At 44.9% G+C, this 24,843-nt stretch overlaps 1 protein-coding gene across 1 annotated transcript in view; it reads right to left on the bottom strand.

Annotated features, from left to right (window-relative positions):
• Utp20 (UTP20 small subunit processome component) overlaps positions 1-19,702 on the bottom strand; it is a 78,073-nt gene extending 58,371 nt beyond the window's left edge. The window contains exons 1-17 of the mRNA XM_050145809.1: positions 19,484-19,702; positions 18,379-18,459; positions 15,613-15,679; positions 15,353-15,485; positions 14,329-14,517; positions 13,494-13,575; positions 12,707-12,844; positions 12,071-12,226; positions 11,390-11,536; positions 11,092-11,226; positions 10,037-10,114; positions 9,080-9,258; positions 5,085-5,240; positions 4,863-4,951; positions 3,524-3,629; positions 1,681-1,831; positions 754-816 (exon numbers count right to left, since the gene is read on the bottom strand). Coding sequence (XP_050001766.1) covers positions 754-816; positions 1,681-1,831; positions 3,524-3,629; positions 4,863-4,951; positions 5,085-5,240; positions 9,080-9,258; positions 10,037-10,114; positions 11,092-11,226; positions 11,390-11,536; positions 12,071-12,226; positions 12,707-12,844; positions 13,494-13,575; positions 14,329-14,517; positions 15,353-15,485; positions 15,613-15,679; positions 18,379-18,459; positions 19,484-19,528 — 1,995 coding nt within the window. The 5' untranslated portion in view covers positions 19,529-19,702. The remainder of the gene's footprint in view (positions 1-753; positions 817-1,680; positions 1,832-3,523; positions 3,630-4,862; positions 4,952-5,084; positions 5,241-9,079; positions 9,259-10,036; positions 10,115-11,091; positions 11,227-11,389; positions 11,537-12,070; positions 12,227-12,706; positions 12,845-13,493; positions 13,576-14,328; positions 14,518-15,352; positions 15,486-15,612; positions 15,680-18,378; positions 18,460-19,483) is intronic.
• Between the last annotated feature and the right edge of the window lie 5,141 nt (positions 19,703-24,843).

Genomic DNA, 24,843 nt, shown 5'->3' with positions numbered 1-24,843 from the left:
AGGTAAGAGAGAGTAAGTGATATAATTATATTTTAAATTAAAAAATAAAGTAGAGAACAATAGAAAACACCCAACATCAACCTCTGGCCTCCACATTCATGTGCACTAAATGTATGTGCATACACATACAGAGTAAATGGGAAATTGTCTAAAGGATTCCAAATGACTACTACCTAGCATCTACTACCTATCTATCTACCTACCTACCTATATAGCTAGCTACCTACCTATCTACTATTACAGACAGACAGACAGACAGACAGACAGACAGACAGACAGACACACACACACACAGTATATATATTCTCACGGTGCAATTCCATTTCTACTACTTGCATCATGGAAACAGTTCTACACATGAAAATATCCATCTAAGGGCGCTCACTGCGGTGCTGAGTAAGACACTTGGAAATGTTAACTAACCCACTTCCGTCATCAGAGGAATCAGTAAGAGTCTAAACTGTGGGCACTATTTACACTTCTAAAGAAAGAGGTAAAACCAGAGGCACCGATAACAGGGAAGACTCCATCTAACACAAGCTCCCACCATGTATGCTACCCACAAGATTTGGAAGAACATTTAGTAGACTTAGTGGTAGGCAAAAATATGGATTCCAAGAATACCAACTTTTACTATAAATATTTATATAGTTTAGCCATATATAGTTACATAGCAAAGATACCATTTTGAAAATTTACAAAAATGTGTAAATTATGTTTGTCTTAAACTATCCACTCTAATAATTACAATACCTCCACTGAAGCTGGAAGCCGGATGTCAAAATGATTTAGGATCCTAATTGTCAAGAGCCGGATCTAGACAAAGTACAGGGGAGATTTCAATCGCAGAGTGTAAGTGAAGGAAGACACCGAGGAGCAGTCGGTGAGACCCATGTCTCACAGACCTAAGGGCTACTACTGATCAGAGTAAAACTGGCCTTTTCTGTCCTTGTCTTGTATCTAACAACGACCAGTACCTAATTCAAACAGTAACTGAGTTCAAGACAGCATGAGACCGCGTGGGTAAGGCCGCTCAACACGCCATAACTCAGCTACAGCCACGGCTCCACACCCCTTAGTCTTGTGGGTATTTCCACACACTTGAATGAGGAGGCAAACCATCTTAAATTCTTTTTTTCTTCTTTGAGACAGGGTCTTATGCAGCCCCAGCTGTCCTGGAACTCACTACACAGACCAGGTTGGCCTCAAAGAGATCCTTCTTCTGACTACTGGGGTTAGAGGGGTGCGCCACTATGCCTGGCTTAATTTTTCTTTACAAAAAATTTGAAAGAACACATTCTTCTAGTTTTAAGTTGTAAGATATGAATAGGTGTTTACCTATTAGTACAAGCACAATTATCTAGTCCATAAAATGTGCACTATGCAAGACTGTTATAATGGAGATTTAGTCAATCAACTACCATCTATGAGTACAGAAATTAAAGAAAAATTATTTTATTTCTCTATTTTTTTTCTACCCCAGTCCTACTGAATCAGAACAGAATTGGAGCAGAACCCTAGGACCTGTAATTTTACTGACCACCCTAAGCAGTCTTGCTGTGATGGGTCTGTGGCCAGTGTTTAGCAATCACTGCTCCACAGAAATCCCACACAATCCCAAAGCAGCACCTTTGATGAGGAGCCAGGTGCTCACGAGCTGAACATACAATGCAGTATTACCTTGGAGACACCAGTTGAAATGTTTGTTTGTAACTTGGGAAATAATTCCATTAAGGCCTCCTCAGAAAGTGGCCCTTTGCATCCACATAATGCTAGCCTCTGATAATAGAGATCAGCCAACAGCAACACAGATGGCTCCGTCGGAAATGTTCTGCAACAAGATATTTATGAGATTCCAACTGCACCATCACACCGCTAAGTCACCCAGAAATGTCCGCTGATAAGGGAAATATAAAACGCAACAGGCTTTAAGTTTTACAGAGCTTGCCAACATCATTTTATAGTTACAGCTTCCGAAGACTATGCCTACCGAGAAACGTGAAATTTGTGAAGGGCTCACTGCATGCCAGGCACTAAGCTGGTGAGGAACAGTGCAGCTCATTGCTGAACTCTCCCTGTGACACGCCACAGACCCTCCATATGCCAACTTCATTCAGACATGGTCTGAGAACCTAGCATGGCCGGCAGTTTTCCTAGACACTGGATAGAAAGTAAACCAAGGACAAAGTTCTTATTTTCCTGAAACTCAAATCTCTAGGGAACGGCAGGCACAGCACAGTTCAGTAGACCAGTGATAAACGCTGGGGAGACGAACATTCGGGGAAGGAGGGTATAGAAGAAACAAGGAGAGAGCAGCGGGCAAAGTGGAGTGCATTTGATACAGGCAGTCACAGAACATAGAACTGGAAGAAAACAGGAGAGTGGGCATTAAGGGGATCTGAAGAAAAAGCATTCTAGGCAGAAGAGTGAAGCCAAGGCCCGCTCCGATGCATTCTCACCTAGAAGAGCATTAGAGCCCAGTGCGGCTGGGGCCCAGTGAACAAGGAGACATGGGAGATGTCAGAAACAGGAGTTAGATCATAAAAAGTCAGAGGGCTTGATGCGGACTTCAGATTTTATTCCCAATGAGGGGTTACCACAGGCGGAGTGCTGCCCAACAATACTAGCATTCAGGGTAGGAACACTCTGCTGGGGGCTGCCTCATGAACAGCACATTGCTTAGCCACAGCCTGAGCCTCAACCTACCAGGAACCAAAACAGGCCTCTCAATAACGAACCAGTGCTACTCCAGAGTCTGAGGTTGGTCAAAATAAATGTGCAGGCCAGAAAAACCAAACCAGACCATTTTATCATAGAGCAAAGGACCTCAGATATGCAGGTCACAACACGCTGGAGCAGACCAGGAAGAGGTTGGAGCATGTAGAGTGAGTGAGTCATGAAAGGTTGAGGAGGCTGACACTAGGGTGTTAGGTTGGGGAGGCTGACACTGGGTGCTAGGTTGGGGAGGCTGACACTGGGTGCTAGGCTGGGGAGGCTGACACCACAGTGGAGAGCCTGTGTCTTGGGGCCTTGGGTTCCATTCTTAGCACCATCAAATGAAATAACTTTCTCTTCCTTTTAAATCCAGCAGTGCTGGGCATGGTGACACACACCTTTAATCCTAGCAGTTGGCAGGCAGAGGCAGATACATTTCTTGGAGTTCAAGGCCGCCCTAATCTACTTTATGAATTTTAAGGCTATGTGGAGAGACCCTGTTTAAAAGAAATGCAGCTGGCATTTTAACTTTATAACCTAAATCCTAGGCACGTAATCAAGTATTTCTTTTCAAAGATGACTATATACTTAAAATACTTAAAGTTTGTCAAAAATTACTTATTTTAGTTGAAGGATATAATATCAACTTTTAATTTCCACGTGTGACTCTATTCAGGTATAAGATTGATTAGAAAGATTTCTGTTAATAATAATATTCAAGTATATTATTGATTGTAAAGATTTCCACAAAAATGGGAGCCTTTTATACTTTGCTCACCACTAAGACAAATGGAAGTTGTTTACTTACAACACTAAATTCTTCACGCGCTCCACAGGAACCAGGTGCAGAAGTTCAGAAGAGTCCTCTAAACTCAGCAGAGTGTTTACAGCTTGACAAAGAACAAATAAGCATCCTAAAGGCAGAAAGAAAGGAAAAACACATTGCTTCCTTTTGGCTATGAAGCACCCCATCCCCAGCACCATTTACAGAAGCACATTTGAAGTGACATCTGGGCGTGACAGAGAGCAACAGAGAGTCCAAGTCACACATACTCTTTCTTACAGTGAACACATGTCCGAGGCAGAGAATAAAAGTTCATGCCACTGACTGAGACAAGAAGCTAGCTCAGGTCAAGATCTCTACCCCAAACCTAATGTCTGAGCCTGGCTGTGCTGTGCACTCAGATTCAGAGTCACATGGCGGACCTGGGATTTTCAGGTTAGAGCTCTCAATCCGTCAAATACAGGTACACATTCCAAAACCTGAAGTAGTACTTTTTGGTCCTGAGCATTTCAACTGAGGGACACAGTGCACCCTCCAGCATCAGGCAGACTCGAACTCTCTGAAACAGTAGGCCTGGACCTTTCAAAACTCAGTTATCTGTATATAAAATTTCTCATGCTCAAAATATTTTTCAATTTATATTAAGTCACATATCCAGTAGGTTCTCACCAAGATATTCAGTTAACAGCAATCCAACAGTAACTATGAGTATGACAACCTATCCCTGCCTACAGGAGGCAGGCAGGCCTTCCTAGTGATGCACCTGTGCTGGTCTGGATGAGAAAGAATGAGGTCCCACCACAGATACATGGTCCCCACTGGTGGCGATATTTAGAGGAGGTTCTAGAACTTTCAGTCTCCTTCTCTGGCTGCCTGCTGCCAAGCTTCCCCTGCCATTATGTACTGCCCGGAAGTGTAAGCTAACACAGACTCTTCCTTCCTGCACCACTGTGGGCATGGTGTTTATCAGAGCAGCAAGCAGCTGGCCTGAGCGGTGTGAGGATGGGAAAGAGTGCTGAAAAGGGAACTTAGGAAGGTTCTCAGGCAGAAGGAACACACGTATGAATAAGGCGCTGGGTTCCGGGTGAGTAAATGAAGCAGCTGGGAGCAGGTGTATCTAAGGGAAGGAGGATGTTATAACACCCTCTTGATACGTGACTTTCCTTGTGTTCAGGCAACTCGGACCGGGGCACCACATTATGGGGCACAAGTGACACAACACATGTACCTGCCACACGCACTTTCTATGCAGGGAGTTAGAGCAGAATAGTGTTGGTGCTGGTCCCTGGCATGACACGTGTTTACATTTACTTTGGGTGTGCCAGAAAGGCCAAGCAGAGAACAAGTGCTGATTGTCACTGACCTTTCCCAAAGCTCCCCTTGTCAACAGCCACGAAGAGCGACTCTATGAAGCACGACAGGAGAGCCAGCACTTTCTCCTTCTCAAGAGGCCTGAGCAAGATGTGCAGAGAAAAAGGGAAATTCTCAAATTCCTATGTAATGGCTTATTCTCAGGATGGCAAAGAACGTTTACCATTTTAACTGAAATGTTAAACACCAGTAAAACTAAAGCTTCTTTTCTTACCTGATATGAGGTAATACCACCAGGGCTGCCCAAGACTGTGAAAGGTATCTGGCGTCATTACTTGGGGGTAACTGAACTATGGACAAGAGATGGTCTAGCACTGGAAACTGCTCCCTTCTTCTCTTGGAGTTAGTCTTCCTCTGCTTTAAGTAGGACCTGAAGGTAAAAACAATGGACAGGTATTTACTACGGCCACAAGTTTGAAAGGACGCACCTTGAATGCAGGAAGGAATGCAAAGAAAAACCTTGCAGCTACAGGCTCGTCAACGTGCCTGACCTGCTTCTCTGTTTCAATTGATTTCTAACTTAGACCAAGGCCTTTCGAGTTCTGGGCACTGCTGTGCAGAGCTCCTAGGGACTGGAACAACCCGACTGCCTCTGCCCCCCATTTCTTATTTACTTGAGACAGAATATAGCTATGAGTCTTCACTAGCTTGGAACTTGGCTGCCCTTGAACTTGTGGCAATCCTCCTGTCTCCTGCCTTGAGTGCTGCTGGCATCACAGGCATGAACCACTGCAATGGAAGACCGCCTGTTTTGTTTTTATATGAATGTCACTGTTTTCCAAATGAAGAATGATGTCAAAGTTACCACAGTAAAAATGGCAAATGTCACTTTAATCACAATCAATTATGATCGACAGTTCTCTGACTTTAACGTGGCACAAGGTTATTGGGTGATGTTTTCTGACTCAGCACCTGTCTTTGGGTATGTGTGAACTACCCCTTTTCTACTCTTGCAGCAAAGCCATAGGAATGATAGGTAATATACCTTAGAACTCGTCCTCCACGTCCAGTTCGGTTAACTTGTATAATAGAAAACTGGAATAACTTGTGTTATTTGAATCAAAGAAAAGTCACTTTCCCCAAGTGCTGGGATTAAAGGCATGTGCGGCCAGTGACCGGCTAGTCACTCTATCTGGCTAGTCTTCTGGGCAATGAGCATACCTCGACAATCTATAAAATATAGACTACTGAGATGATGCAATTAAATGAGGCATTATCTGCTCTCTACTGTCCTACAGCTAACTTCCCTCCTCGCCTGAGTCTGTCCTACAGCTAACTGCCCTCCTCGCCCGAGTCTTGAACGCAGGCCTTACAAGGCTCAGTCCTCTCCACAGCTGCAGTAAATCCAGCAAGGCCAGGGCCTCTCTCCCCCTCCTTGCTCACTGCCTCACCAGGCCCTCTCCACAGCAACATTATTTCCTCAACTATGTGGGCTTCTCTCATTCAGTTACACCCATTGCCTGCAGCGCTACATGAGGCTCCAGACAAGCGTACTCACATCCATTTTCTCCTGCTGGTTCTGGGAGGTGGACGTCTGGACAGTACGGAAACTATGAAGTTTCAGAGACAGGGTCTAACTATGGATCCCAGGCTCACCTCAAACTCACAGTGTTGCTTAGGTTGGCCTGTAATTGCAAGACTGATCTTGACACCACCTTGTTTGGATTCTAGTAGAGTGTACAAGTGTCTGTGTGCAAACATATGTCACCATTCTCAGCTCAAACTAGTACTCAAAAACCCTCCACAGGAAGAGTTAGACTGCATCTGGTGCGGTGGGGGTGGGGATGTTTTCTCAGAGAGCGATGTCGAAGTCGTTGCACTAGCTTTAGATTGAAGGATGTAATATTTTTACTTTGTACTTTTTTCAGGAGGATTAAAGAACTGTGAGGTGTGACAAGCGACCTCATCAATCCCTTGGCTTCCCTGAGGGGAAGACAAGAACAAAGCTCCATGGCACAGAACCCAGAGTTCTGGTCACTTGCAAGAATGTGCCTGCTGGAGACTGGCTGTGGGTTGTGAAATCAAGACAGAAGACCCAAGGAAATGATTCTCCAAGGTTACTCATTGCCCACATCTCAGGAGCCAGACTCAGGTACAGACAACAGGGCTCTGCTCAGTCACATTTGACAGAGAAACCACTTCCCGAATAGGAGATGAATGCAGGTTTTAAGGAGGCAAGTCTCCCCAGACCCCAAGTGCTAATTCAAAACTAAATGTTGTGGGTGTGGCTGTGGGGACAAACTCCTCACCCAGAGCAGGCAGCCAGGTTCAAAGCCAAGTAGTTAGCACAAACTCAGAGAACCCCATCCACTGACCCTAGTGTCTCAGAGCAAACCACAAGAGTGGCAACAGGTACAGCCACTCCATCAAACACAAAGTATGCAAACAGAGGAATGGGGCCAGTGGGGCAGCTCAGCAGGGAAAGGCACTTGCTGCCAAACTCGGTGACCTGGGTTTCAGTCCCAGAGCCCACAGAGCAGAAGGAAAAACCCTACTCACAAAAGCTATCCTCTGACCTGGCAGAGAGGTCACACCCCACTTCATAGAAAAAGTAAAGAGCCAGCCATGGCCTTTTAAGACAGCTCTCATACAACGGCAGAACAGAGGAGACTGTGGACCACACAGGCCGGAAACAGGCCTGGGTGACTTGTGACACAGGTACAAGGGCAGCACCACAGCCTTCAACAAACACTGCCAGAGTGAGTCGGCAGCCAGCAGGCCTAAACCTCGGGCTCGACACAACAGTTAATGCAGAATGAGTTACATACTTCATATGACACGGGAGGGAGGGAGGGAGGGAGGGAGGGAGGGAGGGAGGAAGGGAGGGAGGGAGGGAGGGAGGGAGGAGCGAGCTACATAGTGAGTTCTGTCTCAAAAACAAAAACAAAAACAAAATCAAAAAGCACTTTTTATGTTTTCAAGATGTGTTATAGAACTGTTGTTTCTATCATGAAAAAACAAACTGTATTTGCTTCTTCAAAACCACGCCTTCACAGCTATTTACAAGAAGTGGATTATAATTTATACTGATCATAAACCCCCAAATTCGACTTTGGGATATTTACAGAGTTGAAAACAACATTCGTTTGTTCACAATAGCTTACTGTGCAATGGCCAAGCAAGAGAAATAACTAACTGTTCCTCCACGTGTGTATGAGGAAACAAGTGCCCGTTCTTACTGGGGAATCCTCCTCGGGAGCAAAGGAGCGAGGTCACTGACAGGGCAACGGAGAGAATCTCAAAGGAACTGTGCTAGGTGAGAAAGCAGCCAACCGCAGAGGGAACACGGCGCAGTTCTCATAGGACACGCTCACAGCGACATGCGTGCGTATAAAACGGGAGTGCCGCATGCGAGCACAGGGCTAGGATGAAGTGTGAGCACGGCTATGGGTGTGCCACCAACTGTGAAGTGAGTAGGGGAAGGGAAGAGGCTGGAGGGAGAAACGATGCAACTGTCTCTGAATTCTTAAAAACTGGAGAGCAGAAAGGGGCAAGGACGAGCACTTCTGTGCCTCCAGGTGTGGTGAAAGTCTGCTGAGTGATGGATCACCTGTGCAGACCCAGAGGCCTACATGTGGACAGTGCTCAGGGGAGTGTACACTGAGGAGCGTGAGCACGCGCACTGAGGGGTGTGAGCGAGGCTGCACAGTTGTGTTCAGTTCTAATCTCAGCAGATTATGAAAGATGTTACCATATCTTACACAGAGATGTAAAAATAAAAGATGTTAAATATAAATACATACTATAAATATATAAACATATATAAAAAGATGTTAAGAGGTAAAAAAATTAATCACCTCTTTTTTTCTTTTTTGATTTTATGACACAGGGTTTCTGTGTTTAACAACCCTGGCTATTCTGGAACTGGCTTTGTAGACCTGGCTGGCCTAGAACTCACAGAGATTCCCTTGCCTCTGCCTTCCAGGTGCTGAGATTAAAGGTGTGTGCCACCACCGCCCAGCTAATCACCCTCTGAGATAAACACAGCTAACAGATTTGCTCACACTCACATTCTCCACACTCACATGCACAACACCATTTTAAACCTAGTAAACTGCAATCTTCCGAATCAACGTGTGCACAGGCACAACACTCTGTCACGGACATCCTTCAAGAGAACACATAAGATCTTCATCCTGGGCTGTACACGCAAACATTCAATTATTAGAAATGGATAATCTTACCACAGGGAATGGACTCAGAACTTACCCCACAGCCTGTTGTGAGAAATCCAGAGGGTATTTCTCAATGGCCATGGAACCAGCAGTGGGCGGAGCAGCTTTATTCAGAATAAGCTTGGCTAAAATGGCCAGTGCTTCGTCGGAGACTACAGAGTCGTCCATCAAAAAACAAGTCTCAATGTAGCAGAGAAAGCTTGGTAGAAACAGCTGAAGACAAAGATGGGGTTGATGCTCATTAACGGGGCAGAGAGATCACAGCATTTCAGCAGTTCCCAGCAAAGAGTCAGCCTCAAAGTTCTCCACATGAACAACAGACGCTAGAGGACAGCCTGGCAGCTCTGAACACTGTGAGGGAGAATGCCTGCAGCCTGCAGCCTAGCCTGCTGTCAGCGCAGTGCATGGAGGATGCCTGCAGCCTGCAGCCTAGCCTACTGTCAGCGCAGTGCATGGAGAATGACCTGCAGCCTGCAACCTAGCCTACTGTCAGCACAGTGCATGGAGAATGACCTGCAGCCTGCAGCCTAGCCTACTGTCAGCTAAGTGCATGGAGAATGACCTGCAGCCTAGCCTGCTGTCAATGCAGGGCATGGAGAATGCCTGCAGCCTAGCCTACTGTCAGCTAAGTGCATGGAGAATGACCTGCAGCCTGCAGCCTAGCCTACTGTCGATGCAGTGCTGGTTTTAGAGACAGGGTCTAAACAGCCCGGACAGCCTTAAGCACCCTGACAAGTCTTCCTGCCTCCAGCTCCCAAGAGGTGGGATTAGAGTCCAACCTGGACACATAGCATTTGAAATGACTTAGCATATAAAGTAGCCCCTATAACCTATGATTGAATATAACTGCTTTAAAATTATACTAGCTAAAACAGCAAGCACTAATTCTGTTCCTCTCAAAAAGTAACAAAAAAAAAGAAATGACATAATTTCAAATTTGATTATATCATGACATATTTAAAAAGTACCCTAAAATTAATGTCTTGTTTACCTGTTCAAACTGCTTCATAGCAAACATGACTTCAGAAAAATCCAAAATCAAACGTCTCTCAAATTTGCTTTCAAATATCTGTGAAGCAAAGATAAAACATATTTATAAAAGCACACAGCAGTCCTTCCTCCAGCCCCAGTGTAACTACATAAGGGACGGCAGGCACAACACGCCAGCCAGCCAGCATCCACCCAGAGGTCTGACCTGCTCTGAAGGAACCTAGAAGCAGAGCACGGTATCTTAGTAACTACTCCTTCTCAGCTACAACAGGAAAACCAGCGGGTTCCATGGAAACTCAGTTTTCCATTTTCAGTCCCATTTCAACATACTTTGAAACCCACGACAATGCAAACAGCAGCCATGACCCGGCTCAGCATTCCTTGGGGCCTTCCCTACTTGCAGGCCAGAGCCTAGGTGTTCAAAGCCAAGAGAGCTCCGCTGCTGTGCTGGCACACTTTCTCAAGTTCCTGTGTGCCCAGACTACATGCATTCGTGAACACAAGTCAGTCGTTAAAGCCCCTTTGTCAGGTGATTTGTTCCTGTTGGCAATCTGTTAAGAAACTTTTAGGAGGAAGAAAGGGGAGTGGGATATATATATATATCGCTCAATAAAAACAATTTTAAAAAGTTAAAGAAAAAAAGAAACTTTTAAGTACCACTCCAAGTCCACATCCTTTGAAAAGCTCTCTCTTCGCCAGTAAGTACAATTAACAATTACAAATCGATAGACATCTCTCAGCTATCAGTTCAGTGTGTTGTAACGACTCACTCTGGCTCCCTTACCCAGTCAGAATGGGAGGCATCTTCCCCACCCTGGAACATATAGCACACACCCACGGCACAGCAAGCTAGATGCGTCCACTAATGTTTGCTCTGAGATCTAGCTGCCCTTCATCCTGCGTGGTTCCATGATGGCATGCAGCTCCCATCTCCCTAACAAGATCAATCCCTTGGGGGCAAAGCCTTTGCCATGCTTCATCTGTGTTCCTCAGCAGGGATACTCAGTGCTAAACACATTATTAGCCACACAGGTAACATCTGGTGAAGTAAATTACTTTTTCTATGGTGTCTTTGATGAGGGTCTCTGGCAAGGAAACACTTTCAGCTAGGAGCAAAGCAGAAACTACGTCCAAGAGAGTCTTCCGGCAAGAAGTGGCAAGATTGGCTGTCTGTAATGCTTCACACAGCACCTGTAATAACGGAAGAAAGAACAAGGCGCTTATAGCAATCCACACTCCGGCGCCACCCCCAGCGCTGGGATCATCAGGCCTTTGCACACCGCAGGTGAGTGCACAACACAGCGCTACACCCCAGCGCCAGCCTTCAACAGACTCTTAAGCACACCAGACGCACCCTGCAAACGTCAGCAGGCCGTGTTATTTTTGAGCCACTTCCATGTTTCACAAGGATCAGGAAGGTCTCCAGCAGCCGACTGATCTGTTCAGAGTTCTCACAGCAGTTTGTTTCCGTCATTTTGTTGTGCAGCTCCAGCAGGGATTCCTTCAAATCAAGAAATCGAGAGACTGAGTAACGACAAAACCCCAAACCATTTATTTGCTCACGCGATAATGGATGTCCACCGACAGCTCGCCTTCGCACACTCTTGCTAACTAAAGAAAGAAGGGAGCATGTTCGGGCATCGCTGCACAGTGGCAGCTAGTGTTTGCTGAGCGCTGCCTATGTTCTTTGGAAGTATTCACTAACACCCTCACAGCGACCCTGACACAGGTAACGTCAGCCCCACGTTATCATAGGAAAACACCGAGCGGCAGGCACTCACACCTGGAGTGCAGTACCAAGAGGCAAAGAGGAAACCTGCCAGTTCTCTCCGCCACCATGTTCCACTGCACCACAAGGTATCACACTGAAAATAAATACATACGGAAAGGATTGCAGGGGAGGAAAGGAGACGGATGTGTAGGGAGATGAACAAAGGAGATGATAAAATACAATCTCCAACAGTGCTCAGCTCAGCGCAGAGCAATGACAAAGGGTATGCAGGCGTCCTGCTACACATCCATTCTTAGAACTTACCTGCAAACAGTCAAAAAACACACCAAAGTGTTCCTTATAGATATAGCCTACAGTGGATCTGGCCATGTTTCTCAGGGTTTCCCCAACTAAAATCCATGGTAGCTGAGCTTCTGTTTCGGTAACTGGTCCTAGCTTTTGCAAAATGAGCTTCAGCGCCTGTGGGAATGCAATAGAAAGCAATTAAAACGCTTTGGGATAGCAGTTTTTAAAAGACAGTCTTAAGCTATGGTTTATCACGCTGATTTTATCAAAAACAGCATGGAATAATCGAGGCTATGGCAGCTTTGACTGTTAACTCTGTAGCCCAGCTTGTGCTTAAATCACCATCCATCTGCCTCAACATCCTGGGTGCTGGGATTACAAGTGAGTACCAACCACAGAGACTAGCCTTAGGATGTGGAGTTTATCACAGAACAGCCTTTCCCCTCTACCCATGACCTTCAATTGATGTTAGAGCAGCTAAGTTCTCAGGGCTGAGAAGACCAAGGCGATTTTGCATGTAAAAGCACCCAAAGTCCACATTATAAGTCCTGACACTCTCCGGGTTGTGCTTCCTCTCCCCCCCCCCCCACCATTGTGCTGTTCTCTTCTGTTTATTCCGCCTGCACAGACTCCAGGCATTTGTCCCCTCTTTACCTGGCCTGTACAGGAATGAAACATATTTCTGACTCCTTTGCACATTTCAAAGAGTAACTGTCCAACTCCTTCCACTTTTTCTGGATACTCATTGAGATCGAGAAACATTAAATTGAAAAGAGCATTTTTATCAGAGACCTAGAATGAGAAGTGGAAAATTGCATTTACAATACAAGTATGTCTAAATAAGAACCCATACTTCCTATTTTATATACCCATATTTAAATAGGCTCTGAAAATGTCTGACAGGAACAGAGGTGATTTCAAACGACTAGGACCTTGTAATTATCACAGGAGGGTGACGGACTCATTGGTATGATACGAAGGCACGTGCTAGGAAAATCAGCATAAGGCAACATTCTATCTTTTAAAGTAAACCACGTATTTACATTTTATGTGCACAAAGAAACTTAATACTAATGTTTTATGTGTTACCAAAACCTAAAATTCACCAGGAAGAAATTAGACAAACAAATAAACTATGCTAGCGTTTCCTTGCAGGAAATCCCTTCACTGACTTAAATCAAAGGACATATTATATTATATTATATTATATTATATTATATTATATTCACTGAGCGCTATGAAAACATAAATAACAGAATGACCCAAATTAGAGCTCTCAGATTAGGGAGCAAAGACTAAACCTTAGGGCGACATAAACTGAAAGTACAAACAAGCTTCTGTTTTAAAAGGTGACTTTATGATTCCATTTAAAAAGACAGCCATCCTGGTCATCAGACTCTTGACAAGTCACTACCATAAGCACATAAAATATCAGACTAACCTTTCTCATCAAAAAAGTAAAACTTTCTGCAGCAAAATTTCTTATGTGTAGTTTTTTGTGGGCCAAGAGGGCACTGTACAAGCTGTAGAAGGAGAAAAACAGAATCGTTTAGTAGAGATGTTCTCCATGTCAGCAGTGTGGTCAACAGTACTGGGAAGGCACGTACGAGCAGAGACAGCCCAATGCCAGGCTGAGGCCAGAGACAACAGTGTAGGCTAAGTTTCAAAGAAACCTTCAGGTAACGATGAAACCCACAGTGAATCGGAAAGGCGGTATGAATTTGATGTGAAGTAGAAAGCTTTTTATTAGGAAGGGCAAAGACATGGTAAGTAGAAATAAATAACCCCATTCAGGAAATAATAAGGAGGAAGAGGTACATCTCAAAGAGTGGTGAGATGGCTAGGAAGCAATAGGTAAAGCTGTCCCGGTAAACACACAGCTCTGAACTCCAAGCAGAGGCACCTGGGCGCAAGGTTACACTTCTGCAAAGAGCTACAATAAAGCCTGGGAGACCTAAGCAAAGAAACAGAACAAAACACAGCCAAAGGGGTACAGAAGTCAAAGCTATCATGGCTCCCATGGGGTGGGAGGTGCTAACATGATGAACTCCAGGTCCAGTTGGATGGGTAGGGATAGTTTCAAGACGCGGTGAGGAAACTAAGTAGGTGTGCTATACACTGCAGACGGACAGATGACCACATAGACCACAGTGACTGGCGAACCAGCTCTGAGCAAGGAAATAATCAGCACGGCACCGGGAAGGTACTCGAGTCAGGGAGGGACCAGAGCAAAGGAAGAAGGCAAATCAAAACGTACTGCAGAAGGAAAGGGTCACCTGTATATCTTTGGCATGTCCTTCACCATCAGCCTCCACAGGTACTTGTACAGGTACGACAGGGAAGTGAAAGCCCATTCTAGCAGTTCCGTGTCCTGCGTCTCCAGGATGGAGGTGATGGTCACGAAGAAGTCTTCAAAGTGTGGATAGAAGTCAGTCTGCAGATCTCGTGCCAACTGTACTACTAAACTGGATTGAAAAGGAAGTGATTGAAAAGGACTGTTTGACGATATAGATAGCCTATGACTGTTGCATGAACTAACCCAAAGCACTTCTAAGTCCTTGTTTCTGTTGTTGCTGTTTTAGTTTTGGAGACAAGATCTTGTCTTGCTGTATAGCCCAGGCTGAACAAGATCCACCTGATTCTACTTCCTAAGTGTAGGGATTACAAAATGTGCCACCATTCACAGCTCAAATATTTTTCCTTCCTTCCTTCCTTCCTTCCTTCCTTCCTTCCTTCCTTCCTTCCTTCCTTCCTTCCTCCCTCCCTCCCTCCCTCCCTCCATCTGGATGGATCTACCTATCTATCTGTATCTATCTATCTATCTATCTATCTATCTATCTATCTATCTATCTATCTATCTATCTATCTAGTCTTCTAAGACAGGGTTTCTCAGTGTGACCCTGGCTATCCTGGAACTCACTCTGTAGACCAGGCTGGCCTTGAACTCACAGAGATCCGCCTGCCTCTGCCTCCAGAGTGCTGGGATTAAAGGCGTGCAAAACGACTGCTCAGCAGCTCAAATTTTAACCGAGAAATCAAACCAGAAATAGTTACTGCAGAACTCAGGGCACCTATCCCCAGGTCAAAGAAGCGCACAGCTCTTACAGGAGCCATATGTGCCCTATCACAGTACAGGGCGAGTGTCACCCTGCCTTACGGCAGCACATCTCCTTCTGATACAGTGAACTAGCAGGGAAGGCAGATCGTCTTGTTACTACAGTATAAACACCAGGAATGGACCACGACCTTCCTTAAGACTCAGATAAACACCATCGAGCCTTCGTCTGAGATGTGACTTACTCCAAGAGAGGTTGGTAGGCAAAACTGTTCCTGGTCTGCAGGTGAGTCTTCAGGCTCTGCACTATTTCGTGCTGATGATAGACCAGCTGGTTAAACGACTGGCATTTGTCTATGACTTCTTTGTAAAACTTCCCTGGATTAACAAAGAAGAAAAAAGAAAGAAAGCAAAAAGGATTACGTTCAGTTTCTCCATCACTAGTTGTTGGGAACATAAAAAGTGCAAATTATGGGAGAATAAAATACAAACGAAACAAATATACCGAAGTGCTCTGTGAGGTTCAGCTCTCTCCACTTCAGCAGCGCCTCGAAGAAGTAGGTTTCAACCTCCTGCAGGAGAGGTCACGCATTAGCAAAGCAACTCCAAGACAACTGACCAAGCTTCTGTTATTCTTTAGCAAGTATCAAATTAGTTTACCTTTAGATTGTATTGTATTTGAATGTCTGATTTAAAATTCACTATCTGAGTTGCTGGATAGAGCGAGATGGACGGAGACAGGGTTTACCAACCCCTTGTATCTACTAACAGCAGACAGATGATGGAAATGGTGAGACTGCAGGAGGGCTGCCCTTCCTGCTACACTATCTTAGAAAGAGTCTCACATGACAGAAAGAAGACCGATCCAGCTATACTGGAGAAAGACACCAAGAGTGTCCTGGTTAATTCTGTGTCAACTTGATGTAAGTTAGAGTCATTTTGGAGAAAGAAATCTCAACCGAGAAAATGTTCCCACGAGGATGGCCTTGGAAAAAAGCCCATGGAATGTTTTCTTGTTTGATGATGGAAGTGAGAGGGCCCAGACCACTACACCCTGGTCCTGCATGGTAGAAGTAACCAGAGCAAGCCGTGGAGAACAAGCCAGTAAGCTGCACTCCTCCATGCTCTCGGTTCAGTTTGTGTCTCCAGGTTTCTGCCTTGAGTTCCTGGCCTGAGCTCCCAACTTGATGAACTATAAATAATAAGATGAAATAAACCCTTTCCTCCCTAAGTTGCTTTTGGTCGTGGTCTTTATCATAGCAATAGAAATGAGACAATGGGAATGAAGATCAACAAGACCCAACTGCTGTATATATAATTGAGGCCATTTTGGACCATTCAATCGCCTGTCTCTGCATTCACCTATGCTCTAGATCCACGCATTTTTTTTTGTTTTTTGTTTTTGTTTTTTTGTTTTTTGTTTTTTCGAGACAGGGTTTCTCTGTGGTTTTGGAGCCTGTCCTGGAACTAGCTCTTGTAGACCAGGCTGGTCTCAAACTCACAGAGATCCGCCTGCCTCTGCCTCCCGAGTGCTGGGATTTAAAGGCGTGCGCCACCACCGCCCGGCTCCACACATATTTTTGAGACAGGGTCTTACTATATAGCTTCACTGGTCTGAAACAAGATATGTAAACCAGGCTGGCAGAGATCCACCTGCCTCTGCTTCTCAAGTGCTGGGAGGAAAGATGTGACAACACTCCCTGCTGGTCAAATGTCTTTTAATGTTTCCCCTGGTGGTCTAGTAGTTAGGATTCAGTGTTTTCTGGTACTGTCCTTTTTCCCCAAACATCCTATGGACACTAGGATTTACACATTATTCTATACATCACATCCAACAAGTTACCTTCCTCTAAGAATTGTGTTCTCTTGCATTAGCATTTAATGTTTATCATACCGAAAGAGAGAGAGAGAGAGAGAGAGAGAGAGAGAGAGAGAGAGAGAGAGCGCGAGCGAGCGCAGGCACACATGTGCCCATGTGAATAGCAACGTCTTGCTGTATAGTCCAGGCTGGCTAGGATAGCCTCGGCACCCCCTGGAATCACAAGAATGTGTCACCACACACAACCCTTCACAAATCTATACTGTTGAGTGGTATCTTCAACCATCCTGTTATTGTAACCAAAAACCTTAACCCTATTCCTTCCCTCTCCTCCCATCTAGTAGGTCACAATCCCTGTCCACTCAACTTAATATCCCTGAAACTTTCCTTCTGTTTTGGTTGCCACTGTCACAATCATTTCTTATCGGATCTCACACCTGATCAAGCCACTTACTCCCCAGCTCACGATTTTGGAAAAGCATTCTACAGCTCCAGGATGATATCCAAACTTGCTTGGCACATGAAACTGTGATCTTTCCCATCTCTCCAGCTCCCCTCCCCTCCCCTCCCAGTCACCACGCATGCATGCACCCTGAGCACATCGGTAAGGCTGACAGTTTTGTAGTATCTTAAATACGACGCGTATTTCCGAGCATCTACTGCTTTGTGTAGACTTTTCCTCAGCTTGGAAGAGCCATTCTTGTCCTCCTGCCACACTAAAACTCAATTCGGTACCATCTTCTACAGATCCCCTTTGGACATCCTTTCTGACACTCCCTTCATGGTGAGTTCGCAGAGCATTTCGTGCTGATCTAGATGATACCATTTAACACTCGGAAGTGGTAGGGAGAAAATGCATGCAAAGACTCAGGGCAGAAGCTGACCAGTAACAGAAGATGACGAGCGAGGCAGAAGCCCCGAGTTAAAGGCGTCTGTATCAACAAGCCTTAAAGGGCTAGCAGAAGCATAAGGGCCTGATGTACCAAAAAAGGGAGAAACCATCACTTCTTAGAAGAACACCAGTCAGGAATGTGGTTAGGACAGGAATGTGTAGTCTAGCATCTTTCCTTTAAAGAGGAAGAAATTAAACCCCAAGAAACAGATTTCATTAAAATCACTTTGAAATCGGAGCTGGAAACAAAAATTAGTCCCACCTGCAGTGTACACAACAAAAGACGAGTTTCCAAATCAAGTCAAACCAGCTGTTTAACCCTGAATCACCCAAATGAACTTGCAGCCAGGATGGAAATGTCCCATCTATTATGGCACTTCTCCAGTACGCTAACAGCTATTGAGGACTTTAAAGTGAATTAAAAATGTATTTGCTATGTGTGATTTCTTTACTAGACAACACAGGTCTAAATCACTGCGTGTCCATTAAAAATGTCTTGAAAAATGATTTACTTGTATTACTAAAGCGGTTTGAGGGTTGCTAATACCATATCCTCTTACCTCATCATAGCTTGCGGTTCGATCAATCCGGTGAATGATATCAATGTTCACATTCCCCAGTCTTTCAGCAAACGTAAGAAACTGCAAAGAAAAGAAGCATACTGAAGACACATTCGCACTTAATGCTTATCATATCTTGATATCAATTGGAGCTCACTATACCATAATCACATCAGACTCCAAAGGCAGAATGTTCAGAGTTTCAATTAGCCTTCTATGAACTGTCACCACAAATAACAGTAACCTTAGCTTGTCATTTCAGACTTGTGGCACCTGTTGATCACTAAATGTGTGAACTCTAAACAGATGCACAAATGCACTGTTACTAGTTAACAATAATAAAGACTTATATTTTGCATAACTTATTCTTGTCTTTTTTTTTTTTGACTTATGTATCCCAGGTTGACCTGGAACTGGCCATGTTGCCAAGAGTGACCTTTAAATTTAACTTCAGATCCTCCAGCCTCTACGTCCCCAAAGACACTGGCCACCACTCCTGGGGGTTCCTGCAAGCCAGTCAAGCGCTCTCTACCAACTGATTTACCTCCTAAGCTCTGGTTTTTAAATACCATCTCCACACAGACTGGGGAAGCTGGATGCACGCTGACAAGTCGATCTGCTTAGTCTTTCAGATTTCACACCACACCAAAAGCACAGGGATCTCACTAAGTCGTGGCAACAAGTATGTTTTTAAAAACACGGTTACGATAGCCCCACAACGGCTAGCTGGAAGTCACTCACCACTTGCCCGCCCGCCCCACGCCCCTCTGTTCAGTCTTTAACGTTAAAAGGAGAGACGCGTTTGCAGGAAACCTCCTGGGGCGATAGATTTGACCCCGAACCCAACCAAGGCAGTTCCCCAGACAGACCGGAGCTCACCGTCGAAGGGAGACCTCTGCAACTCAACCCTAACTCCCCCCCCCCCGGAACTCGTGTTTACTATAGTGGCAGGTTCTCCCACTTTGGCCGGAGCCGGGGACGAGGGGTCGTAGCTTTGCCCCAACTCTGCAGGCCCAGGAGTCACGCTATCAGAGGGAGGCGGGCAGAGGCGGGGGACCCGCGGGTCCCGGCCGGGTTCGGCTCCCGGCCCGGCTCTCGCGCTCACCCGGTAGGTGTTCTCCGTCTTGTGGGAAAGCGGCTTGGTCTTCATGGCTGCCGAGGGCCACAGACCCTCCGAGGGCCTCAGGAAGACAGGAAAAGGTTCTCGAGCAGCACGGAGAAGAAAGCGCTTCACACACGCTACTCTGAGAGGCTGGGTTGCCTGCTCTTTCTCACGTGCAGTACATTCCGCTGGGCGCCGCCATATTGGGGAACGGAGCAGTGCCGGTCACGTGGGCGGAAGAGGCGGGCCGAGCATGCGCGCTCTGCCTGGCAGCCTGTCCGGCGGTCTGTGGGTGCGCAAGCTTTCTTTGAGAAGTTGACCAACGCAAAACGAGCTCAGTGGTATTTTTGTGAGCTTTCTTGTTTTGCTTTGTTTGGGACATTTTTCTTTGTCTTATCATTCATTTGCCTGTTGGTTTTGGTTTTCATTTTTACGGATTTTTTTCTTGCTTTTTTTTTTGGAGTCGCACGTAGGGAGGATGGGAGGAGTTGGGAGAGGGAAAAACATGACCAGACTATATTGTATGAAAAAAATTAATAGAAAAAGATGTTTTTATTATAAAAGAAGAACGTAGCAGTCGTTATCAGCTAACTTTGCTGATTGCTTTTTATCTTGCACTGTGAAAAGCCCTGTCCACCCATAATCAACAGTAAAGCTGGTTATACTCAAAACGCGAGGTGTGTGTGTGTTTTTAAGCTCCCTTGACATGCAAGCTTGTAAGGGACGAACTTTCACACTCAAATTCTGAGATTCAGGTTTTAGTTTGTTGGTACTGGGAGTCCAAGCAAAGGTTTCGCGCATGCCAAAAAAAAAAAACAACTCTACCACTGAGCTATCAGAGCCGACAGCTAATTATGATTCTATTAACTTGAATAAAGAAAGGGAATTGAATGGAAATTCTTTAGTTTCAGTCACAACTTTTGTCCTTTGGTATTTTCTGTAGCAGTTTAACGTCTATGTGTAAGCACAATTGGTCAATTATATAGAATGTGTATATATGTACAGTTTTTAAAATACTTAATAACTTTTTTCCATTTAATGTTCATCTGATCAAATATTTCCTGAGAGTCTATTGAGAAATATTTAAGGTGCTCGTATCATAGCACATCAAGACAAGCTGTGAGCAGACGTTAGATGCATGGCTTCATAGATTCGGGTATCTACAAGGTGATCTGGGCTTGTGTTTGCCGGAAGTTTGAGAGAAGAAAACACTGAAGCTGGACACACCTTTGAATGTTTCTATTCATCAAATACTATATTTGTGAACAAATTCTGCCTAGGAGGACTTATTTTGTAAAGATCCAACAGGTATTTAACCTCAGTGACCAGCTCTCTGTGTTTAGAAGCATGTCTGCCACAAGATACACAATCACAGAGTTAGAGACATCTGTACAAACACTGCATGTAAAACATTAAGGCAGAAACATAACAAAAAGAAAGAGAACGAGCCATAGAGCTATTTGCACAAAAGCAAGTGGAGAAACATCCAAGTGCAGAGTCCTTGAGATAGGATTGAGTTCCAACCTGGAATAATAGCAGCCAGTAGCCCCTTGCACATAGACTACAGTAAGTGAAGAGGAAATTAGAGTTCTTTTTTTTTTTTTTTTTTTTGAGACAGGGTTTCTCTGTAGAGTTTGGAGCCTGTCCTGGAACTAGCTCTTGTAGCCCAAGCTGGCCTCGAACTCACAGAGATTCACCTGCCTTTGCCTCCCAAGTGCTGGGATTAAAGGTGTGCGCCACCACTGCCCCGTGGAAATAAGAGTTGTATAGATTTTTTTTTATCATTTTACAGGTTGTGGAAGCACAGATTAAAAGAATGACTCATCCAAGATGATATAGGAAATTAACTGGAGAATTGGGAACTTTATTCAAGTGCCCTCACCCACTATTAGTACCCTTCCCACTGTAATCAACTTTAGTCTACTAGAGTACTGGGTATTTCAAATCATGAAACAATTCCTGTGACTTCTGAGCTAGGCCTGATGGGACAATCCATCATCATTTTATGAAGGAGTCTATTTTCTTTCCTCCTGATATTTTTTGTTTGTTTGTTTTTCAAGACAGGGTTTCTCTGTGTAGCCCTGACTGTCCTGGAACTCATTCTGTAGACCAGGCTGGTCTCGAACTTTAATCCCAAGTACTGGAGTTAAAGGTGTGCACCACCACCCAGCTTCTTTACCCCATGATTCTTTGCGTTAAAGGGTAAGGTGTAAAACTGCCCTGATTATACACAAATAATTCAAAGGTAAATAATATTAATAGGACTCCTTGTTTATAAAAGACTTTGAGCTTCTCCAAAAATTCAGCATACATTAATTCCTCTGGTCTTTATGACAGCCCTGTGAAGTAAGCAGAAAGATAGAATTGCCATCATATGGTACAGAGAGAAATGAAATAGTTCTAGAGAAAATAAGCAATTCTGCCAAGGTCAGATGCTTTTGCTTGCCAGTGCCTGAGTTTCTTACTCTGGCTTCAAAGGCTCTGGCACCATACTCATCTTCCTAGGTGGTACATAGTTGGCACTGTATAGCTCTTACTAGGCTCCAGGTCCTTTTCCAAATGTTTTGCATATGATGACTCATTTACTCTTCCTGTGAGGTGATTGTGTTATCTTCATTTGCCAGTGGGAAAACTAAGAGACAGGGACACTGAGTAACTTGGCAAAGACCGGCTAATCCCATAAGAGTCAGAGCCAGGACCCAGCATTTTCCAGCAATGCTCAGATTCTGCTCTTAGCCCCGTGCACTGTGCTACCTCTCCAATCAAGAGGGATTGGAAACAGTGGTGGGATTGAGGCGATTCAAGGGCACCACAACTCAGGATCCTCTGAGATCAAGTCCAGAGATCCTCTTGCTCCTGAGATTGTTGCAAGCTCTTCCTTTGAAGTCTATAGCCACTTGATCTTATTATCCACTTAGTGTGGTAGAGAGATGTAATTAAATTTTGGTCCTTAAACCACTCATTTGGGTGGGGTAGAAAAAACAATGCTGAGCAATCCTCATTTCACCGGTTAGCTCACATTTGTTAAGAATATGGAGTGGACAACGTACGGGTGCACGAATAGTTGAAAAGGGGGTGCAAGGGAAAACACAAACATTTCCCCCAGGAAGCAAGAGGTATAATGAGGAGCCAGCCAGTAAACAAGTAATTTTAATACAGTAAACTCTGGTGGGAGTATGGCAGGAGAAGGGAAAGTCTCTCCTAAAGGATTAACCTTTAACCTGAGACTAAATTCTTTAGTTTCAGTCGCAACTTTTGTCCTTTAGTATTTTCTGTAGCAGTTTAATGTCTATGTGTAAGCACGATTGTAATTAAATACACGTATGTAAAGGATTTTAATTATATTCACTCATCCCCACTATCCTCTCTTATCATCTCCCCCTCCCATTGTGTTTAGTCTCTTAAAATATTTTATGTACCTCATGTGACCTCTGGCACATTGTGGGTTAGCACTAGTAGGTGGGGGAGGGAGGCAGGAAGGAATGTCAAAGGAGGAAAGAAGAAGAAATGGGCAGGAAGGAAGGAAGAGAAAGACACCTTGAGGTTGAGGTGTTCTCATGGAACATTCTGAAAGAGCAACCTGGTAAACTAAATAGCAGCTTGAACTCTTTTTCCAGGTCCTGGAAGGTCACTTCACACATAAAATCAGTACACGAATGAAGGCACCATACCTCTGGTGCCCTGTGTTGGACGCCTCTGCAGTCTACTGACTCCAGCTAGTGATGCAGACCTCGTGGCAGGAGGGATGGATCTAGTCCCTTGCCTCTGCTGTGCTGTACCCGTGTCTTCGGGTTGCTCTCAGGCTGATTCCTTGGGAACCTGCTGAAATGTGTTTTGTCTCTTATATAAGCAGACATACAAGCGCTAGGGAGTTGATGTTTCATTGACCTAAAGAACAGAGAGAAGAGGAGAGGAGAAAGGTAATGGGGGTGGGGGAAGAGAGAAAAGTGAACTCTCTAAGGAATAATTCCAATTTATTTGAGGATAAACAGGAAGCACTACAGAGACATGCTTTCAGATATGAAACCGTATGTGTTCAAAGAAGTCGAGACCAGGGGACAATTTAAGGACTAATTGAGGAAGATTTCCAAAGTTGTTTCGAATCAGTTCTACTTGACTACAGAATGAACAAGTAGGGCGGCATCTCTTCGAAGCTAGTCAGGCAGTTGGTGGGCAGACACTCTTGTACAAGTGCTCTAATTAGGGATTTTATTGCTGTGAAGAGACACCATGTCCACGGAAGCTCAGGAAAAAGATTTAATTGGGTGGTTTACATTTTTCAGAGATTTACTCCATTATCATCACAGTGTGATGTGGCGGTGTACAGGCAGACACAGTGTTGGAGAAATAAACAAGCCCTACATTTTGACCCACAGGCAACAGAAAGTGGTCTGAGACACTGGGCGTAGCTTGAGCATATATGACCTCAAAGCCCACCTTCACAGTGACACAACCCAACAAGACTCTATGTATTTCAGCAAAACCACACCTCCTACAAGTGCTGCTCCTTACGAGTTTACGGGGGTCAGCTACACTCAAACTACCACAGCAAGTGTTTTATGAATAAAGTTGTGGTAGTCTCTGTACAGGCTGTGCTTTCAACAGTCTGTTGCAACGGTTCCTTTGTCAGGCAAGATGCAAGATGCAAATTCCTACCCAAGTTTTGGCAGGACTCCGTACCCACAAGCTCTGAAGGTTCCAACAGGGTCTGGTCTCTGCCAGGAACTTATGGAACCACCTCAATGTGTTTGTGCTGCTGTTTGGAGGGAATCTGTCCTTCTGGTAGTCAGGAGTTTGCCTACTTGGAGGCTTTGAGAAGCTTCTTGAAGAATCCCAGAAGCCTGATCAGAATCTTTGCTCTATGAATGGACAAGTCCCTGGTCTTGCAGAGAGTCATCACACACAAAATTGACAAAATCACACTTCAGAGTGTTCATGGCTGGCCCATAGTGTTTGGAGAGATTTCCCCCTAAGGCCACCTTACCTGTGCTTGTCCCTCACAGGAGAACTTTGCATATGTTGTATTCGTAACCCACCCCCACTCAACCTTGGGTTAGCTCCCGCTTCTGAGAATGAATCACCTAACATATGTCAAAGCCTGTCATCGGGGGCTAGCCGGGAGTGAGGACTTAATAAATAGTTCTTCTTGTTAGAATGGGATCCCTCCCTCCATTACTGCATCTCCCACGAATCTGTGCTCCACTCCCAAAGTTCTTGCGTGTCCATAGCTGCTCAGATTCCTTCTCCTCTTATAACGCTGGCTCCTTGCCAACCACTCACCAGTTGTCACTCAGCCAAACTTACTCTGTGAGGTGCGGTATGTAAGTCCTCCCTGTGTCCCTTCATGATGGGAAAGCAACGTC

Source organism: Alexandromys fortis, unplaced genomic scaffold (genome assembly GCF_014885135.2).
Source record: "Alexandromys fortis isolate MF-2015 unplaced genomic scaffold, M_Fortis_MF-2015_v1.1 scaffold_50, whole genome shotgun sequence".
Taxonomy (NCBI): Eukaryota; Metazoa; Chordata; class Mammalia; order Rodentia; family Cricetidae; genus Alexandromys; species Alexandromys fortis.
Note: the sequence above shows the minus strand (reverse complement) of the source record. Positions and strands in the feature narration are given on the sequence as shown.